Source organism: Mirounga angustirostris, unplaced genomic scaffold (assembly GCF_029215605.1).
Source record: "Mirounga angustirostris isolate CCGP_5_RB_7025 unplaced genomic scaffold, mMirAng1.0.hap1 SCAF_6, whole genome shotgun sequence".
Classification (NCBI taxonomy): domain Eukaryota; kingdom Metazoa; phylum Chordata; class Mammalia; order Carnivora; family Phocidae; genus Mirounga; species Mirounga angustirostris.
In genome coordinates, this window is record NW_026991714.1 from 102,443,718 (window position 1) to 102,467,049 (window position 23,332).

Here is a 23,332-nt window from a genome sequence, read left to right on the forward strand (position 1 = left end):
TCCAACATCCAGTCATAATAAGAATTCTCAATAAAATGGGTGGGGTAGAAACATACATCAACAAAATAAAGGCCTGGGGTGCCTGGGTGGCTCAGTCATTAAGCATCTGTCTTTGGCTCAGGTCATGATCCCAGGGTCCTGGGATCAAGTCCTGTATCAGGCTCCCTGCTCGGCAGGAAGCTTGCTTCTCCCTCTCCCACTCCCCCTACTTGTGTTCCTGCTCTTGCTATCTTTCTCTTTCTGTCAAATAAATAAATCTTTAAAAAATATATATATATATAAAAACAAAATAAAGACCATATATGTCAAACTCACAGATAACATCATACTCAATGGTGAAAATATAAAAGCTTTCCCTCTAAGATCAAAAACAAGACAAGGATGTCCACTATCACCACTTTTATTTAACATAGTACTGGAAGTCCTAGCCACAGCAATCAGACAAGGGTAAAAAAGGCATCCAGATTGGAAAGGAAGAAGGAAAACTTATATTTGCATATAACATACATTAAAAAAAAACAAAAACCTAAAGACTCCAGCAAAAACCTGTTAGAATAAATGAATTCAGTAAAGTTGCAAGATACAAAATCAATATACAGAAATCTGTTACATTTCTTTTTTTTTTTAAGATTTATTTATTTATTTATTTATTTGACAGAGAGAGACACAGTGAGAGAGGGAACACAAGCAGGGGGAGTGGGAGAGGGAGAAGCAGGCTTCCCCCGAAGCAGGGAGCCCAATGCAGGGCTTGATCCCAGGACCCTGGGATCAAGACCTGAGCTGAAGGCAGACGCTTAACGACTGAGCCACCCAGGCACCCCAAATCTGTTACATTTCTATACACTAATAACAAAACAGCAGAATGAGGAATTAGGAAAACAATCTCATTTACATAAAAAAATGACATAGGAATAAATTTAATGATGGAGCTGAAAGACTTGTATTCTGAAAAGTATGACATTAATGAAAGAAATTGAAGATGACACACATAAATGGAAAGATATACCATGCTCATGGATTGGAAGAATTAATTTTGTTAAAACATCCGTATTATGCAAAGTAATCTTCAGATTCAATGCAATCCCTATTAAAAAAACTAATAGCATTATTCATAGAACTTGAATGAAAAATTCTAAAATTTGTATGGAACCACAGAAAGTCCTGAATACCCCAAACAATCCTGAGAAAGAAGAACAAAGTTGGAGGTATCACAATCCCAGAATTCAAACTACACTATAAAGCTACAGTAATCAAAACAGCATAGTACTGTCACAAAAACAGACACATAGATCAATGAAACAGAATTAAGAACCCAGAAATAAACCCATGTTTATATGGTCAATTGATCTATGACAAAGGAGACAAGAATATACAATGTGGAAAAGACAGTCTCTTCAATAAAGGGTGTTGGAAAAACTGGAGAGCTATATGTAAAAGACTGAAACCAGACCACTACGGCATACACAAAAATAAACTCAAAATGGATTAAAGGCTTAAGTATAAGACTTGAAATCATAAAACTCCTAAAAGAAAATATAGGCAGGAAACTCATGGACATCAGCCTTGGCAATATTTTTGGTTGTATCTCCCCAAGAAGGAAAACAAAAGCAAAAATAAACAACTGGGACTCTATCAAACTAAGAAGTTTTTGCATGCACAGTGAAGGAAATCATAAGAAGAAGGAGAAAACAAAAGCAAAAATAAAGAACTGGGACTATATCAAGCTAAGAAGCTTTTGCACAGTGAAGGAAATCATTAAAAAAATGAAAAGGCAACCTACTGAATGGCAGAAGATATTAGTAAATTATATTCGGTAAGAGAATAGTATCTGAAATACATAAAGAACTCTAAAACTCAACACCAAACGATGTGATTAAAAAATGGACAGAGGATCTGAATAAACATTTTTCCGAAGAAGACATAGTGATGGCCAACAGACACATGAAAAGCTGCTCAACATCACTAATCATCAGGAAAATGCAAATCAAAACCACAGTGAGACCTCACACCAGTCACATGGCTAATATCAAAAAGACAAGAACTGGGGTGTCTGTCTGGCTCTGTCAGTAGAACACGTGACTCTTGATCTTAGGGTCATGAGTTCAAGCCCCATGTTGGGCATAGAGCTTACTTAAAAAAAAAAAAAAGACAGTAACTAAGGACAAGGATGTGAAAAAAGGGAACCCTCATGCACTGCTGGTGAGAATGTAAATTGATGTAGTCACTATGGAAAAGAGTATAGAGGTTCCTCAAAAAATTAAAAATTGGGTACCATATGATCCAGTAATTTCACTTCTCGAGATTTAGTGAAAGGAAATGAATACCTAATTTGAAAAGATATATGAACCCTTATGTTTATTGAAGCATTATTTATTTACAACAGCCAAGATATGGAAGCAGCCTAAGTGTCACTGATAGATGAATGGGTAAAGATGTGGCATATATACACAATGGAGTACTACTCAGCCATAAAAAATGAAATCTTGCCATTCCCAACAACATGGATGGTCCTAAGAAGTATTATGCTAAGTGAAATAAGATAGAAAAATACAAATACCATGATTTCACTTATACATGTAATCTAAAAAACAAAGGAACAACATGAAAAACAGAAACAGATTCATACAGAACAAACTAGTTGTTGCCAGAGGGGAGGGTGGGGGGTGATAGGTGAAGGGGAATAAGAGGTACAAACTTCCAGTCATAAAATAAGTATGTCCCTCAGATGAAAAGTACAGCATAGGGAATATAGTCAATAAAATTGTAATAACTTTGTATCGTCAGAGATGTAACTACACTTACCGTGGCAAGCATTTTGAAATGTACATAATTGTCAAATCATTGTGCTGTGCACCTGAAACTAATGTTAAATAGGTTTCAATTTAAAAAAAAATGAATCCACATGTACAACCAGCACCCAGACCAAGAACAGAATATTACCAACCGTTCATAAGCCCCTCTCATGCTTTCTCTCAGTCACTGACTAAACTCCTACACCCAAGAGTAACCCTATCCTAACTTATAAGAATGGATTCCTATAGTATATACCATTTTGCATCTGTCTTTTTAAACTCAACATTGTTAGATTCAACTGTTTTGCTTGGAATAATAGTTTCATTGTTATATCGTATTCTAGTGTATGACTGTATCACATTTTACTGTTGATGGATATTTGAATAGTTTGCAGTTTATGTTTGCCAGCATATAGTGTTGTCAGGAATGTTCTTGTACATGTGTTTTGGTGAACAAATGTACTAGATACCTAAGAGTAGCACTGGTGGGTCATGAGATATGCTATTCCAACTTCAGTGGGGACTGTCACAAAATTTCCAAAGTGGTTGCATCCATTTACACTCTCCAATATTGTATGAAAGTTCCAGTTGCTCCACATGTTTGCTACATTTGATACTGTCTATGTGGGTTTTTTTTTTTTTAAAGATTTTTATTCATTTATTTGAGAGAGAGAATGAGATAGAGAGCATGAGAGGGGGGAGGGTCAGAGAGAGAGGCAGAGTCCCCGCTGAGCAGGGAGCCCGACGTGGGACTCAATCCCGGAACTCCAGGATCATGACCCGAGCCGAAGGCAGTCACCCAACCGAGCCACCCAGGTGCCCTATGTGGGTTTTTTTTTTAAGCCACTCTGTTGTATGCATGTCAAGTTCTCTTTTAAAGCTGGAATTGGAGGGGCGCCTGGGTGGCTCAGTCTGTTAAGCATCCAACTCTTGGTTTCCCCTCAGGTCATGATCTCAGGGTTGTGGAATTGAGTCCCACATGGAACTCTGTGCTCAGCAGGGAGTCTGCTTGGGATTCTTTCTCTCCCTCTCCCTCTTTCTCTCCCCCGCTCCTCTCTCTCAAATAAATAAATAAAACCTTAAAAATAAATAAAGCTGGAGTTGGAAAACAGAACTAACACCCTTTAAAAAACTAACTGGTTTAAGGCGCCTAGGTGGCTCAGTCAGTTAAATGTCTGCCTTCAGCTCAGGCTCCCTGCTCAGTGGTGAGTCTGCTTCTCCCTCTCCCTCTGCCTGCCACTCTCCCTGCTTGTGCTCTCCCTCTGTCAAATAAGTAAATAAAATCTTAAAAAAAAAAAAAAAGTAACTGGTTTATATCATATGAGTTTAAGTTTTTGGAAATAACAGATAAAGTCCACAGTTATATCTGAACTGCAGTAACAATAAACACTGGTGATAAATAAAGGAACTCTTTCAATTTTCAGTATCAAGTCCGACATATCAGAGAAAACTTCCATTTCAACTTTCACAATTTACCAATGTTGGACTGTAAATTGATATCCTTTTAGTTTATTTTTCTGTGCATCCATAAATTTAGGGTTATTTCATTGTATTGTTTGATTTTGAAATTTAGTCTAAAAAAAAAAGAAATTGATCTTGAAATGGAGCTGGAGGATCTCTAAGTGGTTTAGTGGACTGATTGTTTAGTGAGTTGACCCCCTAAAAGAGAAGTCACCAAACTTTGTGTATAAAGAGCCAGGTTTTAACTATTTCAGTCATTGCCAGCCATCCAGTCTGTTGCAATTACTCAGCTCTGCCCTTGAAAGCGGCCATAGACAATATGCAAATGAGTGAATGTGGTTATGTACACTCCTGCGTGCTCAGTGTATATGCTCACTAAAACATACAGAAGAATGTCCATAATAGCACCACATGCTGGAAAATACAAACTCGCAACTACCCAAATGTCCCTCAACAGTACAGTGTGATACATTCATACAAGAGAGTATTATACAGCAATGAAAATAAAGTACTCTTGCAACTTTATTTACAAAAACTAGCAGCGGTAATGAGCATGAGATTTCCCTTTGAGGTGATGAAAAAGTTACAGAACTAGTGATGACTGCGCATTATGCATGTACTTAATGCCACTGAGTTGTACACTTTAAAATGGTTAAAGTGGTGAATTTTAAGCTATGCATGTTTTACTGCAGTAAGATAAACAGGTAATGGATCATATTTGGCCCATGCATGGGCCAAATTTATCCCCGTGAGAAGTCATGTACTATTATGGTTAAAAGCAGTTTGTTACCAGACAACCTATTTGAGCTCTGGCTCTGACATGAACTTTATACCCTATGCAAGTCTCTTAAACTCACTGTGATTCAGTTTTTCATCTATAAAACAATATAATACAAATATAGGGTTGTGTAAGGAATAAATGAGTTACATTAAATTAAAGCATATACAATGGTTCCTGGAATATGTAACAGTGCAATAAATGTTAGGTGCTATCATGACTTTTTAAAAATAACATCTTGAAGTATGAAAAGAGAACTCTTGGATTTTTGGCTTTGGTGTGGACCAGTTGGTTAGTTGTTCTCAGACCCAACCTGCGGGTGCTGGTACAAACTTATTCCTACTACTAAAGCAACTTTTTCTCCGCCTACATGAGAAAAAACCATACTACATAGGACCATGTGACAACTTGTGGTATTTTAAGGTTTGTCAACTGTAACCTAAAAGTATATAAAATGCTAATATAAACATTTTTCTAACTTATTTTTATGGTCATTTAAACTTTTAATCAGGCCAGTTTTAAAATCCAAATTACAAAAGAATATTTTAAAATAAAACTACTAATAATATAATTAAAATCAATAATTATTTTTACTATTAACCCTAATTTGCTAATGGGGAAACAAGCTTCACTGGACATTTTTGTCAAGAAAAGATATACTTTCTCTGAATGAAACTACAATATACTGTAAGCCAAATGATAATGGAAGTGGTTTAGAAACAATGAAGACCCAGAGGGCATATTAATTCTACTCAGAAACATGATTCCTCATCTTGAGTTGAGCTTTGGAACCATAATTGGTGGTAAGAAGTGCTAAAATCCCCAAATGCAGTGTTTTGCAATTATGATCAATGATGATATAAACGATCTTAAACATTTCTCTTGGTACACAAGTGCAAGATTTCCTCTGGGGTATATACCAAGGAATAGAGTGGCTGGGTCATAGGGAATATGCATCTTCAGTTTACTAGATCACACCAAATTATCCAACATGATTGTACCAGTTCTCTATGCCCACTTACAGTTTCTGTATTGACAGTCTCATCAGTATACTGATCAATGTTTAATTGTCAATGTCTAAACGGACGTTTCACGTGATTTTACTTGTCCATTTTTAAAATTAAGGTATAATTTACATACAGTAAAACTAACTTTTTAGAGTACAGTTCATGTTTTTCATCTCCTTTCCTCTGCACTAAATTCAGAATTATTTCTTCACATCTTTTTCTTCCAGTTCACTAATTATCTTCAGCAGTATCTAAATCTATTAATTCTGCTGTTTTTAATTTTAGCAATTTTAGTTCTCCTTTGTAGTTTTTTTCTTTTCCAAATCTGCTTGGCTATTTACATTTTAATTCATTAAATTACTTAAACTTTAAAAATCTGTTGCTCAGTAACACTAGCCAGAGTGTAAGGGCTCTAGAGCCACATGTGGCCAGAAGCCATTCTATGAGACAGTGCATGTGTAGAACATTTCCATCAACTCTAAGTGTTCTACTGGATAGCTTTGCTCTACAGATCTTTGTTTTTCCTTCTGCCACATACCAATAGGCATCATCAGCCTGGGAAACCACTTGAACTTCTTAAGGGTTTTTGTTGTTGTTGTTGTTGTTGTTTTTAAACATGCAGGTGGTATGAAATTGGGCTGCAAAAATGAGTGAAGCCTAGCTTGAGACTAGGAACTCTTGGGGAAGATTTTTTTACTGTTTTGCTGTGGGTCTGAAGATATCCATGGATAATAGATTCTATTCCTTTGCTCAGATGATGAGAGTAATGTTGCAATCACCAGACCAGCTTCAGAAAGCCCCTGTGTGCTGAATGAACCACAACCTTTGATCTTACCTCGAGTGCCACAGTCGAAGGTGCCGGCCATCACCTCAAATCCAGTAAGCCCCACACAGGAATGTACTGGAGAACCTGGGACTGTTCTTGCCAGAAGCTTGCTCAGAGTTATTTGCCTTAATTTTATTATTTATGACTCAATTTTCTTTTCAGTAAAGTTATATGTTTATCACAGTAATCCAATGACTCTTTGCATTGATAAGTTTAAAAAATTAATAGTGGGGCACCTGGGTGCCTCAGTCAATTAAGCAGCCCACTCTTGATTTCTGCTTGGGTCATGATCTCAGGGTTGTGAGATCAAGCTCCGTGGCAGGTTCTGCGCTGGGTGTGGAGCCTGCTTAAGATTCTTCTCTCCCCTCTCCCTCTGCCCCTCCCCCCTCTCCCTCTGCCCCACCCCCTTCCTCTAGCTCTCAGTTGCGCACGCACACATGTGATCTCTCTAAAAGAAATTTTTTAAAAAATTAATAGCAAATTAGGGTTGATAATTGTCAGTTAGCTTTTTTTTTTTTAAACAGATGGCCTTTTTTTTTTTTTTTTAATTTGTCAGAGAGAGAGAGAGCACGAGAGCACAAGCAAGGGGAGCGGCAGGCAGAGGGAAAAGCAGGCTCCCTGCTGAGCAAGGAGCCCGACATAGGACTCAATCCCAGGACCCTGGAATCATGACCCCAGCCGAAGGCAGATACTTAACTGAAAGAGTCACTCAGGCGTCCCTCTTTTTTTTAAAGATTTTATTTGCGAGCGAGCGAGCGAGCGAGAGAGCACAAGCAGGGGGAGAGGGAGAAGCAGGCTCCCTGCTGAGCAGGGAGCCCAATGTGGGGCTTGATCCCAGGACCCTGGGATCATGACCTGAGCTGAAGGTACACGCTTAACCAACTGAGCCACCCAGGCGCCCCTCAGTCAGCTCTTTTTTAAAGTCATCCATAAATTATGCATATAGGACCAGCTATGTGGTTAGCCTAAGTCTGTTTGGGGGAGAATAAAGGATATGACAGAAAGGGAGGCCAATCTCAGATGTTCTGTGGCCTTAACATCCTATCCTTTGAATTTCTCCATTTGACTCCCTTTTATCTCAGCCTACCTGTTTTGCTTTGTTTTTTTTTATATTTGAATCTGTTGACTTTTTTGCCTTTTGGGTGTTTAGTACTGGTTAATAACAGAGGCGTAAAAGGCCAGCCAAAGAAAGGAAGTGGTCCCAATGAAGTCTGTGGACAAGCATAAACATGGCCATTTCTTACAGAAGGCTAATGAGCTTGGTCTCATCCCTGTATAATTTCTCTAGTCCCAGTTTCTACATGATAGTTTCCCAATGTTACTTGTGACAAAAAAAAAAAAAAAAGGCAGGGAAGAGGGTGGGGGCATTCTAATCCTTGAGCCATGCTCATCAACCCTGGGTTTTACTACCAGACCTAGTATTTGCTTTGGTGGTATACTGGCCTGATACTGTCCTACTGGATTTACAAATGGGTTATTTAAAAATAAAATCAGCAAGGCCCATCCATATCTTACCACACTGGAGAATTAACCAGGTGAACTAATGTTCCTTTGGTGGTAATAACACTGCTAACATGCTGAAGTGGTCTACGGGTTAGGTAGCCTAAATTATGAATAATTAACTTAAATGTTTCTGGCTGTTAATGACCAAAGGAAAGAGAAGCATTAATTCAGATATTCCTGAAAGAAACTAGGAGGGAAATGCATGCTATGGCCGAGGAGATGACCAGAAAGGGCACGGCTGACTGACAGAGAAAATCAACAACACTCCAAGGTGGCAATGTCAGGCCACAGAAGATTAAATCCTGCTAGCACTAGAGCTCTTGCTAACAACTGTCTTCAGAATTTAGGTTATGACTGATAGCTGACTGCTCCAGGGGTAGTGAAAGAGAAAGGATGTTTGTGTAGAGCATAAGACTGTTTGACGGTAAAAGAGATTATGTCAGAGTTTACTCTTGTTTCTATATTTGTTCCATATTTTCTCTTCTTAGGTTTTCTTTCCTAATATAATGTAAGTAATGATAGTAATGAAGTTCTCGCTCCCCTATCAGAGTGGCTGTTAACTGCTTTCATCTCAGTTGATCAGGCTTCCCCGACCTGCTGTCCATCTTGACAGTGGACTTGGGGCCCCAGCTGGGCTACTGGCCAAAGACGTTACAAAAGTTAAGGCACAGGAGAAAAATGTACAGATGATCTAATTTGAAAATATTAACTTTTGGCGAAGTTGGGAAACCCAGCAAGCGTCTTCACCAACCAATAACAAGTAACATTTTCCTTTGACATATAGATGAATCTCTGTCAAGCAGCAAGTGGTCATCAGCCAAATGTGAATGGTCTCTTGGTTCATGGGATGCCTCTACAGCCAAGAAATCTCTCCCTAATGGACAAGCTACTGTAAGAAGTGTAAAATTTTAATAGACTCTAGAATTTACATAGATCACTGAGAAATAAAAGGAAAGCTAAATCAGTCAATCATCATGCATATATTGAGTACCTACCAAGCAACCAGAGACATCTGGGGAGTAAAAACATCTCAGGGAAATGGTTTCCACCCTCAAGGAGCTGATAATGTAACTGGAAAGAGAAGACACACACGGGTAAAAAGAGACTTAACCATATAGGGCATTGTTGTGACTGAATGTCAAGTGTGTGGTGCCCAGACTGAATGCATGACAATCCGAAAGAAGGGAGACATTTGGGTGGGTAACTATAGTATGAATTTTTCCTTCAAAGATGGGAGTTTGGATAAGCAGAGAAGAGCAACAAGACTATTCTAGGTAGGAGGAGTGGTGTGGGAAAAGGTCTGGAGACAAAAAAATACAAATTATTTATTTATTTATTTATTTATTTTAAAGATTTTATTTATTTATTTGAGAGAGAGAGAATGAGAGACAGAGAGTATGAGAGGGAGGAGGGTCAGAGGGAGAAGCAGACTCCCTGCCGAGCAGGGAGCCCGATGCGGGACTCGATCCTGGGACTCCAGGATCATGACCTGAGCTGAAGGCAGTCGCTTAACCAACTGAGCCATCCAGGCGCCCAAAAATACAAATTATTTAGAAGAGAAAGCAGACCAATTTTTTTCATGTGTTTGTTTCAGAATTTTTATTTATTTATTTGACAGAGAGAGACACAGCGAGAGAGGGAACACAAGCAGGGTGAGTGGGAGAGGGAGAAGCAGGCTTCCCGTGGAGCAGGGAGCCTGATGTGGGGCTCCTTCCCAGGACCCCGGGATCATGACCTGAGCCGAAGGCAGATGCTTAACGACTGAGCCACCCAGGTGCCCCAAGACCAGTTTTGCTATAGTAAGAAAAGGGATAGGTCAGAATTTTAATGCTTCTGACCAAAGATCACTGACAATCTTTCAGAATTAAAATATATCGTGGTGTGATGAGTGGGGAAGAAGACTATGAAATTAATGAAGGTTGAGACCAGACTGTACGGTTTTGAATGCCATGTTTTTGAGATCCATTCATGTTGTTGCATGTGGCCTTTTCTTTTATTGCCAAGTAATATTCTATTTTAAGAACACACCACAATTGTTTTCTGTTCTCCTGTTAATGAACATTTGGGGTGTTTCCAGGTTGTGGCTCTTATGCATAAAGGCACCATAAACATTCTTGCATGGGTCTTTTTTGTGGCCCCGTGGTCTATTTTTCTTGGGTCAATATGTAGAAAGTGTCACAGGATAGGTAAGTGTATGTTTAACTTTATAAGAAACTGCCATACAGTTTTCCAAAGTATGCCATTTGACACTCCCACCAATGTATGAATTTCGCTAGGGAGCACACTCATTTAAGTCAGGAATCTTAAAGATAGATTTTACAGCAGAAGAACAATAGACTGGATTGAAGCAGGAGGAACTGAAGATAAAGAGTCTAATATAGGAGTTCAAGCATGAGCTACTAAAAGTCATACTCAAGTTGTTGCAAAGGATAAGGGAATGGAATATTTTAGGAGATACTGTAAAAGAAATCAGATTCTATAAAAACAGAAGAACCAAAGTCAACTCTGAGATCTCAAAGCTCAGGGCAAGCTTGTTGTAGGGTAAAGATAAATTTGGTTTGGGGTGGGTTGAGTTTACAGTGCCAAGCCATCTCACTGGAAACATGGAAAAGGTCAGATTTGGAGGTTGATCTAGAAGTTACCGGGCTAAAGGTGATAACTGAATCCAGAATTATGAATGAGCAGTCCAGAAGACAAGACAGGCGTAGAGCAGCTAAGGCCTAAAGCTTCTGTCATAGAAAGCAGTTAGGGTATGTAAAGAAAAGGCTAATAAGTGAATGGTTACGGAGGCAGGTAGACCAGCACGATCTCTTGTGAGTAATGCATAAGGTTTAGCTCCATTTCGTGGTGGGTATTTTCCCTTCAAAGTCCTCCAAACACTGAGGTATATTTTGCACTACAGGATACCAAAGTGGCCTCAAAGTTTGAGGACCTTGCTGAAAGCCAAAAGAGCATGTGGCAGAGCTTAATTCTTTCACTTTCCCCCCATTTCCTTGTCCAAACACTATTTCTCAGGTGTCTTACAATGCAAATATCTCATCCGCCTAAAAAACAAAAACAAAAACCTGAATCTGTAGGACAAAGTTTAAGCTACTTAGCTGTTTGGACATGGCATTCTACTTACCAGAGTACTTCCAGAAAACTGTTGTATTTCAGTTGCTTATGCAGATAGGAATCTACTGTAGTTCCAGTGCCCTGCACAGCACGAGGCTCTGGGACCCTTTGCCTGCTTCCAGGTTTCCAAGGAACCCAAACCCCTACCCCTGAAGGCTCCAACGAGCTCAGCATTTTAATCTTCGAGTGGGAGCCACACTGGTGCCACACTGCTCCTAAGCAGTAATTATTTGCCTTTCAACGAAGTCTTTCCTTCAGCACAAAGAATGCCTCAAATATGGTAGGGATCTCAGTCCCTGAGGTGAACTCTGGGAAGCACCCTAGAGCAAGTAATCTTCAGGTCAGCCCTCACTGTAACTGAAGAAGTGACTGTCATGGCAGTGAATAATGGACTTGCTTTCCCAAATCTCCATTCTAGTAAATTACCTGTATGACTAAAATTATGTCCTTCTTTTAAGAACACATTCTCATGCCTGAGCTAGATTACATGACTTGTATAAACTAGGTTACTTACTTTTGGTTTTTTCTCCCTTAAATGTATTGTAGAGTCTAAGCCTTTGAGTCCTGTTTCCCTATACAGAGCAATGTTGATTTCATTTTGAGTTTCTGATTTGGCCACTAGAGATCTCGATGACAAGTTACTTACGAGACCTGGATCCAGTACCATCCTTTCAACTCGAAATTGGCCAAATCGAGCCTTGGAGCTTAGTACATCGGCTCTGTCATACACAGTGCAGTCTGCCAGGAGACGCAATCCCCCACCACGTACCCTTCGTCCCATCAGCACAAGCCATTCATGTGCTGGAACGCCAAGACCTATGGAAGAAATCCTCAGGGGATCCCAAGTGTAGGTTTCTAAAGTGGAATTTTTGGAAACTGTGGTAAAACTAATGAAGAATTTTATATAGAGAATGAATATAAATATAAGGTTGAAATATGTGTCTAGAAACTAATCATTACATATTCTCATGATGGACTACACCCTGGTTTAAATCCAACAGAGAAAGAAATATAGTTAAATCTGAATAAAATTCAGATATTGGATCTTTCTGTTAATTTAGCTAAAGATTTTTACTTCTACAACAAAATGTTGGCTAGAATACTTCAGTGACACTTATCGAAGAAATAAGATATATGTGTCTTATCAAACATTTTCCTTAGTGAGTACATGCTCAGTGAAATTCATTCCCAAACAAGTTAACTCTCCTTTAATACTTTTCTGTACCACTGGGATCTGCTTATTCCACTGACAAAGATAACATTTTAACCTCAGATAAGTACTTGTCTATATACTGGGAAAAATATCCTTTAGCACTTCTTAGGAAGTAACACTAACCATATTCTCTTTCCTTTTCCCATCCTTAATTCACTTTGAGCTTTGTCATGCAAAAAATACTTAGACGCCTACTTTTTTAAATAAAGTTCTTTCATTAGTTGCTGATTCACAAAACATCTTAGGATGTTTGATTCTAAAACTATGATCAAGGGTATGAGATAATATAGCTTAACTATGTTTTGAATTCAGCTTCTTAATCAAGCACCTCACTATACTTCCCTCCCAACATGTTATTTCTTGACTTTGATTTTTCAGCTTGTTTTAATTTATCCCAATAGATTCACTAAAAGAGATGTCCATAATGCCCAAAAAGCTTTGTCAGGACACCAGAGTTCTTCTCACCTACTCACTATTTTATTATGTTGATGTTGGTATTGATATAGTTATAGATTCACTTATTTGAGGATAAGCAGTCTTGAAGTATAATTAATCTCTCATACCTTCTGACAGTTTCTTCAAAGTGGAAACAAGTTACCTTGTTTCTTCTGGGACATGAAAGTATCATTGATTTCCAGGTACTGTCTTGAATATGCGTAATGCTACAAACTGGAAGGAAAGTTTAGGAATTTTACCTGGGAATTATAATTACAGCAGTCCCCCCTGACCAACAGGGGATATGTTCCAAGACCCCCAGTGGATCCTGAAACTGCCGAGAGTACCAAACCTTATATATACTATTTTTTCTTATACATACATACCTATGATAAAGTTTAACCTCAAAATTAGGTATGGTAAGAGATTAACAATAATAATAAAGTGAAACAATTATAATAATATACTGGAATAAAATTTATGTGAATGTGGTTTCTCTCGTATCTTCCTGTACTGCACTCACCCTTCTTGTGATGTGAGATGATAAAATGCCGACGTGATGAGATGAAGCAAGGGGAGTGATGGAGGATTGTGATGCAGCACGAGGCTACTAGTGACCTTCTGACAATATGTCAGAATGAGGATCATCTACTTCTAGACACCAGTGACCATGGGTAACTGAAATCATGGAAAGCAAAACAGTGGATAAGGAAGGACTACTGTTATTAGTGAAAAGGACAACCAAAAGGCCCAGAACTGTGGAGAATCCACCAGATGTGAAATTACAAACCCTTAATAGGTTAACACCAAAATGGTGTAACACCAGATAGGGAAAACTGTTTTTGTCCAGCTCTCTGTGAGACAAAGGGTCAACTTCTGCTGTGTGCCCAGGATAAAGTTTCAACAAAAATCATAAAGTATTATGAAAACCTCCCCCCCAAACTGATTTTCCAAAATCCTTTCACTGAGCATGCTTTACTTAGAAACACAGGAAGCTTAAAGCATTCTGTACATGACATTAAACTCATCTCCCTCATTCGACTCTAATCAGTTTGCTTGTATTGTTTTAACTTTATGCTTTCTTATCTTGGTGTTTGCTGGTGGGATCTGCAGCCCAGTAGCCGCTGAATCGCTCTCTCCCTCACCAATGCCCCTGAGTCGAAACAATCTGCTGCCCCCTATCGGCACAGCTGAAGTGGAACACTTGAGCACTGCTGGGCCACAAAGGCAAACGGTAGGTCTTTCTCCTATTGCCTTTATATGTGCTTATAAAACCTCAGGGACAGTAATTCTGCAGGATCCGTGTTCTGGAATTAACTTATACTATATTTTGTCGAAAGTACAAACTGAATCCTAACTTTATAACAATGGAATTGGGAGTTCCTCAGCCTGCAGTTACCATGCCTACTTGGGTTGATGTAGGACATACACAGCTCTGGCTACAAATTGTTTAATGGTTTCTGTAATTTTTGTCTTCCCTGCAGAAAACCCATGGTGACTCCAATCGAGCTCGAAGTGCAGTGGTGGATGAGCCCAACCATCAGCAGCCCCAGGAGAGACTCCTTTTACCTGACTTTTTCTCCAGGCCCAACACAACTCAATCATTTTTGGTAGTGACATACTTCCTCTATGGTCTTGACAGTTGGGGAAAGAAAAAAACTAGTTTGGCAGACTTAAGATTTCACATAGTGCCTTAATCAACTCCAAGAATAAAAGCGGAGGCTCTTAACAATAAAAATAGTGTAGTAAGTACATTTCATTGAAATTCTAACTGGTCTCTGACATTCAAATAGAATTTAAAAAAAGGTAATAAGATAAAATGAAGAATAAGGTAAAATGACTTATACATGTCGCAAATTTTAAACAATTTAAATTGTTAAATATTAAATACTTCTGAGAATAAGCAAAACAATATTAAACTCCAATACATCAAATCAGTATAACTCATTCTCTAACACTGCTCTTACGGAGTTACACCAAAAGTGGTATCAGATTATGCTGTGGACTGATGGATGGCAAGTCAGGACATTCATTTTTTTAAATTGGTGTTTTGAGATGCTCACATCACCTTACCATTTAATGTGCATTTACTGGCCCTTTTACTTTTAAGCAAGTAATAGAAAAAGCTTAGTTGGGAGGTTGGAAGTCATGCGCTGACCTTACCGGATTGTAGGCCAGCCACTCAGCCCCACCTCATCTGCTTTGTGGCAAAAGGATTCGAAGAGCCTGGGGAACTGGAGCCACACTCAGTGCCTAGGAGCCAGGGGCCTCAAATCCTCCACCACTTTTCGGGATGGTGATATCTGAAGCCCACTTATTCCAACTTATAAACCTTGAAATATATCAGCCTAAAGCACTATACAATTCTCCACTAAAAGAGTGGTGAGAACAAATTAATGGGACAGTTTATTAGTGTCCTAGGGCTACCATAACAAATCACCACAGACCGAGTGGCTTAAAACAGAATATTCTAAGATATTTATGTATTTATGTATTTATTTATTTGAGAGAAAGACAGAGAAACCGCATGAGAGGGAAGAGGGCAGAGGGAGAAGCAGACTCCCTGCCGAGCAGGGAGCCTGATGTGGGACTTGATCCTGGGACTCCAGGATCATGACCTGAGCCGAAGGCAGTCGCTTAACCGACTGAGCCACCCAGGCGCCCTTATTTTAATTTTTTTAATATTTTATTTATTTATTTGAGAGAGAGAGCATGAGAGGAGAGAGGGTCAGAGGGAGAAGCAGACTCCCCGCTGAGCAGGGAGCCCGATGCGGGACTCGATCCCGGGACTCCAGGACCATGACCTGAGCGGAAGGCAGTCGCTTAACCAACTGAGCCACCCAGGCGCCCCTAAAACAGAATATTCTATCAGTTCCAGAGCCTAGAAGTCCAAAATCCAGGTGTCAGTAGAACCATGTTCCCTCTCCAGGCTCTAGGGAAGGATGTGTTCTCAGCTCTTCTCGGCTTCTGGTGGTCGCCAGCAGTCCTTGGTACTCCTTGATTTGCAGCCACATCACTCCCAATTTCCGCCTCTGCCTTCACACAGCCTTCTTCCCTGTGTGTATCTGTGTCCAACTTCCCTCTTATAAAGATACCAATCACTGAATTTATGGCTGACCCTAATCTAATATGACCTCATCTTATCTTGATTACATCTGCAAAGATCCTATTTCCAAATAAAGTTACATTCACGGGTTCCAGGTAGACATGAATATTGGCGGGGGCAGGGGATGGGGGACACTATTCAACTCAACAGACCTCAAGATGCTTTATTTAGGGGGCAACTCACCAAAACAGGAGCTAAAGGGAAATGTGAGCATTTCTGATTCTTCCTCAATGTGAATCCTAGAAAGCTTTAAAACCTCTATTAATCTTCTCAAAATTTGATTCAGAGCATTTGTTAAGCAGTGTTTGATGATTAAATTCTACAGCTAGATTCTCTAAAACACATTTAATTTTTGGTTGCCTTAGCAATTAAATTAAACAGATGAAGACATTTCAGCTTCTTCTTTTTCTGCTGTTTATAACAAAAGTAAGAATTTCATTCCTTAGCTATTTCTTTCCCAATTTGCTGTCACGCAAAGGGAGATGAGCTGGTAGCTCAATGTAACTAAGCGCACTAGATCCGAGTCCCTGGCTTGGCACTTCCAGACTAGCGCTCTGCTCCTTGGTGTTCTCACCTAGAAAAGGGGTCAGCAAACTACTGTTATGGGCCACTTGGCTTACCACAAAAATTGCCTGTTTCTGTACATAAAGTTTTATTACAGTAGAGCTGCCATACTCATTCATGTATGTACTGTCTATGACTGCTTTCCCACCTCAACAGCAGAGTTGAGTAGTTGCAACAGTATGTACCACAAAGCCTAAAATATTTACTGTCTGGCCCTCTAAAGAAAAGAAGTTTGGTGACCCCAATAAAAAAAGATGGGGCTTCACCAGAAAAAAATTCCTGAAATCTCTTGATAGCAGTTCTCTGACAGGGAACGGAGAGGAATGTTTTTTATTCCAGAAGCACCAGCAGGATGGCATTGACAGCTTTTTTTAATATTTGCATTTCAATATTTTAGCCACATCTTAAAATCTTTAAATTCCTTGAGGTAATTTTGAAATGTTTCATATTGAGTCACATCTCAAGTATGGAAGTAAAGTCATGCGTATTTCAATGTTGCTGAAAAGGCTCCATTCTGTTGTTTTAAATAGTACAGTCTAAATTAGATAAAATTCCCTTGGCAGCCAATTAAAAATGCTTAGAATATTTAAATATTCTGAATAATATTCTAAATTTAATATTTAAATATTAAACCATATGCATTTTTTATAAGTGCTAAGATTTTCTTAAAGACATATTAATAAAGTTTTAGAACTTAAAGTTAGAAAAACAACTTAAAAATTTTTTACAAGTTAACAAATGGTTTTGTGGGCCTCTGGCTTGGAATTTTTTACTGAAAATACAAGAGTGTACTCAGCCAACTTGTCCCTCAGGTTGTCAGACAATGCCATTTACATGGTTGTCTGATTTCAAGGTTTTTCCTTGTAAACCTACTAACATATTATTCTTTGGGAGAAGTCACATCATAAGAAGTGTGTCATCTTTTCTCTTTTGCAGCCAGATACACAGTATCATCATTTGTGTGCTGTTGAGTATCCTCATCAGGCCCGACCTGGTAGGGGATCTGCAGTGAGAGGTAGGACCATGGTTTTTATTTTACTACGATGTGGCTATGTTAAGACCCTGCCTTTGTTTTCGATGTTTATTTTCCCTTCCTCCAGATTTTATTACATTTTGTTTCCCTACATCTTTGTAATTCACCTCAAATTCCTTTTGGAAATGGGATAATAATAAAGATAGAGGAGACCTCTATTGCTCAGAGCCAAGTTCCAGATTTGTTTTCCCATATGTAAATTAACTTCTCACCACTCTGGCAAAGTAAACTACCTTTTTTTTTTTTTAATCTAAAAAGTTGAAGCTAAGTAAGTCATGTTTATAACATTCAAACACTGCATGGATTTTATTATGTTGGCAAAATCCATATTGCTATAGAATAAACCGCTGTGGTCAGTTAACCTGCCAGGCCAAGGTAAAAAAAATTCAAAAATGTCAAGACATGCTGAGTCTGAGTCCATCCCATTAATTTTTTATTTCTAAGTCATATTCTATAGATTGTATTTTCACAGGAGGGGAGAAAATTTAAGGGTATCTTAATTCTTCCTATAACGATAACATTCACGACCATCAGGGTCCTTCCCATGTTGTAGGTGAAATCAGAAGTATTAGGCAGTTGAAATATTTCCTGTTAATAAGATTAATCCACAAGTTACATTAAAAAGTAATCTGCCTCAAACCATCTCTGTCATCCAAGTGAATTCTCTTGTTCATTTCCTGTTAGCATTGTTTGGTAGTCTCTGAATGCTTTCCATGGATTCTTTCTTGGATTAGTCCTCATAGAGAAGCAATGCTGAGCTAGAGTTAACTACATTCAGCCTTGTTGACAGTCGTAACATTTAGATAAGTCAAACAGACATATTAGTCCTTTTTAATCAGTAGCCTCTTCTCTAATAGTTCATTTTTTTTAAAAGATTTTATTTATTTAAGAGACAGAGAGAACACAAGCAGGAGGGAGGGGCAGAGGGAGAAGTAGACTCCCCACTGAGCAGAGAGCCCAATTCGGGGCTCAACCCACGACCCTGGGATCATGATTTAGGCCGAAGGCAGATGCTTAACTGACTAAGCCACCCAGGCGCCCAGTGGCCTCTCCTCTAAAACTAGATTTCACTTCGGCTTAGGTCATGATCCCAGAGTCCTGGGATCGAGCCCCGCATCGGGCTCCCTGCTGGGCGGGAAGCCTGCTTCTCCCTCTCCCACTCCCCCTGCTTGTGTTCCCTCTCTCACTGTGTCTCTCTCTGTCAAATAAATAAATAAAACCTTTAACATAAATAAATAAATAAAACTAGATTTTATATCTTAATACAGTTTTTCTGGTTTTAAGTGATAAAATAATGCAAATGTGGTTTTTATTGCCTTGATGAATATATACTTTACTACTTAGTCCCAGTCTCCAAATTTAAGTCCGACTGATAACTGGAACAAAAAAGCCCTTAGATATGAACTTGAGATTACCAAATCTAGAATGTCTACTAATGTTACTCTATGATGTCACCTTTGTCTGACAGGTCCTCACTTACATGGGTCTACAAAATCTCAAAACAGAGGTGGACCAGTCTCTAGAACCAGGCAGGCACCATAGGGCAAATGAGAAGAACCTGCTTCAGGCTGCAGGCAACACGTGAGAAAAATTCATGGTCAGTGTTCAGTCATCTTGTGATGCAAAGCTTGTATACAAGAGACAACTTAAAACCATCTTCATGAAGTGTTAATCTGATATAACTGAGAAAGAGGATCCGCCAAAGATTACATGGATACTGTTTCCCTCTCCAGTTCCTATATTCTTTCAGCATAAGTTAACCTATTCCATTGGACTTAAAATTTGTACCCAAAGATGTAACAAATGAATAATTATCCCCAAAACTCATGTTGTCTGTTAACAATGATCAGCTCAACTATTACAGGATTCTGAGACTATACATACACAAAAAGCAGCAAATAATGGTTTGATAACATTATCACTGGCTTTAGAATACTTCTGCTTATATGAATTTCTGGAGAGTTGTACTTATTTTTAAGGCATGTTTAGGAGACAGAGCTGTCAAAAATCTGAGTTACTCATCAAACAGATGTCATTCCTAACTTTCTCTTTAGATGCCCAATCTTATAGGCAAAGAGACATGGGAAGGGCTAAGTTAACTAAAGACATAAATGTGGAGCACTGGTATAAAGTAACTTATTAGTAAGTCATAATGTATATATATTTTCAGATAGGACAGCTCAACCTCACAAGGCCTGCTTCCTATCAAGATTATGCTTCTTTTCTTCTTAAAAGACCTTAGTGGTCATATATTCATATATATATATATATATATATACTATTAAACTCGTCTTACCAGATTTTCTCCTTAAACTCTAAGTAAACAAAAAATTTATAGAATCTATTGGTGATCCAGCAATACCTTAACATTTCAGAAACTCTGGTAATTAGTTTAGTATAAACATATCCTAATAGCAGAAGAATAGAACTTCAGCATTCTTCTGATTTCACTATGGACCTTTTTTGGAGGACATTCATAAAGGCAGCAGTGGTTTTAACTATGGCTTCAATTTATTTTATTTAAATTTCATTGAACTTTAATTTACTGTAAATCTTCAGAGTGGATAAACTCAAGTAATTATAAATAGGGGTAATTTTTTTATTTTATCTAAGTGTACTAATGCTATCATATGAAGACAGATGCTTCAAAACAACCTGCATTAAATTATACTTTAATACAATTAAGGAGTATTTTTTAACCTGTTTGTAACCAAACTAAAAATGTGTCATGTGCTTACCTCAGATAAAGTATCATACATAAAACTCAGTAACAGAAAAGTTGTTATATATTCAATGCCATATGCATAAAAGTCTATAACTCAGAGACTTTTATCAGTTGCCAAAAAATGTCCATATATTCCAATGTGTACATACCAATTTGACTAAATGTAAGTAAACATCTCTATACCATTCTCACAAATCAATACCATGAGTGTATGATAACAAACCACTGGATCAAGATGGCCTGCCTTCGAAAGTTAAGAGAATCAGAAGGAGCCCTTAAGCAGTCATTTAGCCCAACCAACTCCCTCACCCTTTTATAGATGAGGCAACAAGTTCAAACAAGGTCTGCGACCTGCTTAAGGACAGACTTTCAACAGTTACAGGTAGGACAACTTCTCTTTATGCTACTTAAATCCGGCTACCTACTATAAAGCTGACTTGGTTTACTTTTCTCTCTTCTCTGAACACCATTCATAGTTTTTCTAGATCATCGTTAAATGATCACTGAGATCATTTAAAAGGCCCCAGAACTTAACAGTCATTTTTAACTTGTTTATTTCATCATGTGTGAGTCTTACAAAGATGTCTGAAGTAATCTCAACATCTGTTTCTCCTATATTTCAAACAAAGAGTACAAAACCTGGCTGAATAAAACAAAAGGAGAGAGGATCTATTCAAGATTAAAATGAAAGCAAACTGGCAAATATTTGAAAGACACATGTCCAGCAAGGGCTCTGAAAGCGTTCTAGCTAGGTAGAGTTACTGTTCTAATAAACACAACACTCTGAATACTCCAGAGCTGTGCACACACTCCCGCGTGGCAAAACAACAACTGCTGAAGGCAGTATGGGACAGACCCACATCCCAGATAAGAGTTCCTTGTACAGAAGATCCACAGACACAAGCACTGCCAGGAAGTATACCACTCTCCTCCATTCCCTCAAAAATCACCAAATTCCTTCATGCAGGACCTCAAAGAATGTCAGGGGATTTCTAAGACTACGAAAATCAGGTTGAGAGATTCTGCTTGGTTTACAGAACTGAGCTGAATAATTGAGCCTGGAAAGACAACTTTTTTCAAGGGAGGGTTGACTTTTGTCTTCAAATCTTGACTGTATCTTGCCTACGATGGCACCAATTAACACCTAAAGTCTTTTGAAGAGAAAATTCCATTATTTCTTTTCTTTCTTGAGAGGCGTTTTTTTCCCTCCTCGTTTAGAAGGTTTGCAGTACTTTGCTTCCATTTGAGCCAGAAAATTGTCCATTTCTTTTTGCCGATCCTTTTGTCTGCTCTGTTTAAGAAGTTAAAACACAAGCTTTCAAAACACAAGGCTATCCAGAGACAAAAATACTCAGTGGTTGCCAGAGGCTGGTGGAAGGGAGAACAGGGAATGACTGCTAATGAGCAAGGGGTTTCTTTTTAAGGTGACAAAAATGTTCTGGAATTAGTGCTGTTCTACAACCTCATGAAAATGCTAAAAGCCACTAAATTATGCACTTTAAAGGGATGAAAACATAGTACATGACTTATGTCTTAAAAAAAGAAAACAAAATACCCACAACACTATACACTATAAAGAAAGTATTAGCAGTAGGAATCAGAACACAAAAGAAGTAGTGACAACCTTCAAAGAAAACCTGCCAAGCTTACCTGAATGACTGCTTTCAAGTTTACTCCTTCGTCAAGGCCCAACTCCTTCCTGCTTATTTCTGCTTCTTTAGCCTCTTCCTGAGCCTAAAACAGAAACTCATGTTAGACTCCATGGCAACCTAGCATATACTAAAAATATACCCTTTCCCAAAAGCAAATCTATGGTAAGAACCTTTCAATCTGAGGATTATATAGATTAAAAAAAACAACAACAAACCACAATTACATAAATATGTCATTCATTAAAAGACAACACTGCTGAGAGCATGCAGTAGATCCTCTGATTCCAATGAGCATTTCTGAGTTTTCCCCATTTTTACTAGCTAGGGGTAGCAAGTAGTTTAGTATTCATAAACCACATGGTGATAAGAATGAAAACAAAATGCTAGGAGAGGGAAGGTCATTTAACCAAGGATGCCTTCAAAACTGTTGCCAGGATACAGGCATCTCAAATTCCTCTCCTCTGGAAACCCACTCTTTAACTACATGTGACTGGTGGCAGCCTTGAGAGTAACCCTGGTTTAAAATTCCCAAGTAGGGCGCCTGGGTGGCTCAGTTGGTTAAGCGACTGCCTTCGGCTCAGGTCATGATCCTGGAGTCCTGGGATCAAGTCCCACATCGGGCTCCCTGCTCAGCAGGGAGTCTGCTTCTCCCTCTGACCCTCCTCCCTCTCATGCTCTCTCTCATTCTCTCTCTCTCAAATAAAATCTTTAAAAAAAATAAAAAAATAAAAAATAAAATTCCCAAGTAGTCAGAATAAACACTAACAAATTCAGTTATAACCTTTCTTTACCTAATTTCAAAGCCACCTTCTTCTGCCAAATTTTCCTAGGGCACTGATTCCAAAATACCACAAGCACACCTTGGGAAAGGTTAATGACTTTGTTCTTTCTTTCAGGGCACCAACACTATATAATAGATCCCAAACCCCACTAAATTTTCTGAATAGCAATGAATACTATTAATGCTAGGAGTACTAATACATTAGAATTTTGTTATTCCAATAAAAAGTGTTTCCATTGTCTACTTTCAGTCCTTGTATTCAATTTAATACTGTATACCCACTCCCCAGGTTTGCTAGAGTCGCTAAAAACTATGCCATCCACCTGCCCCCAACTCTAGGAA

At 38.6% G+C, this 23,332-nt stretch overlaps 2 protein-coding genes across 10 annotated transcripts in view; one reads left to right on the forward strand and one right to left on the reverse strand.

The window, feature by feature from the left end:
• Nucleotides 1–20,513, forward strand: part of FAM149B1 (family with sequence similarity 149 member B1) — an 81,591-nt gene extending 61,078 nt beyond the window's left edge. For 2 of the 6 annotated variants that reach the window (XM_064594828.1, XM_045878059.3), the window contains 6 exons: nt 6,793–6,917; nt 9,152–9,258; nt 12,104–12,328; nt 14,243–14,363; nt 14,614–14,739; nt 17,736–18,164. In XM_064594828.1, coding sequence (XP_064450898.1) covers nt 6,793–6,917; nt 9,152–9,258; nt 12,104–12,328; nt 14,243–14,363; nt 14,614–14,739; nt 17,736–17,966 — 935 coding nt within the window. In that variant the 3' untranslated portion in view covers nt 17,967–18,164. Of the gene's footprint in view, nt 1–6,792; nt 6,918–9,151; nt 9,259–12,103; nt 12,329–14,242; nt 14,364–14,613; nt 14,740–17,735; nt 18,165–19,300 lie in introns of those variants that run through there. The other 4 variants (XM_045878055.3, XM_045878056.3, XM_064594830.1 and 1 more) reach the window with 4 other exon arrangements.
• Nucleotides 1–23,332, reverse strand: part of DNAJC9 (DnaJ heat shock protein family (Hsp40) member C9) — an 83,061-nt gene that overhangs the window by 56,821 nt on the left and 2,908 nt on the right. For 2 of the 4 annotated variants that reach the window (XM_054508216.2, XM_064594831.1), the window contains exon 4: nt 22,208–22,291. In XM_054508216.2, the coding sequence (XP_054364191.1) occupies nt 22,208–22,291 (84 nt within the window). Of the gene's footprint in view, nt 1–8,143; nt 9,439–18,242; nt 21,849–22,207; nt 22,292–23,332 lie in introns of those variants that run through there. The other 2 variants (XM_045878061.3, XM_045878060.3) reach the window with 2 other exon arrangements.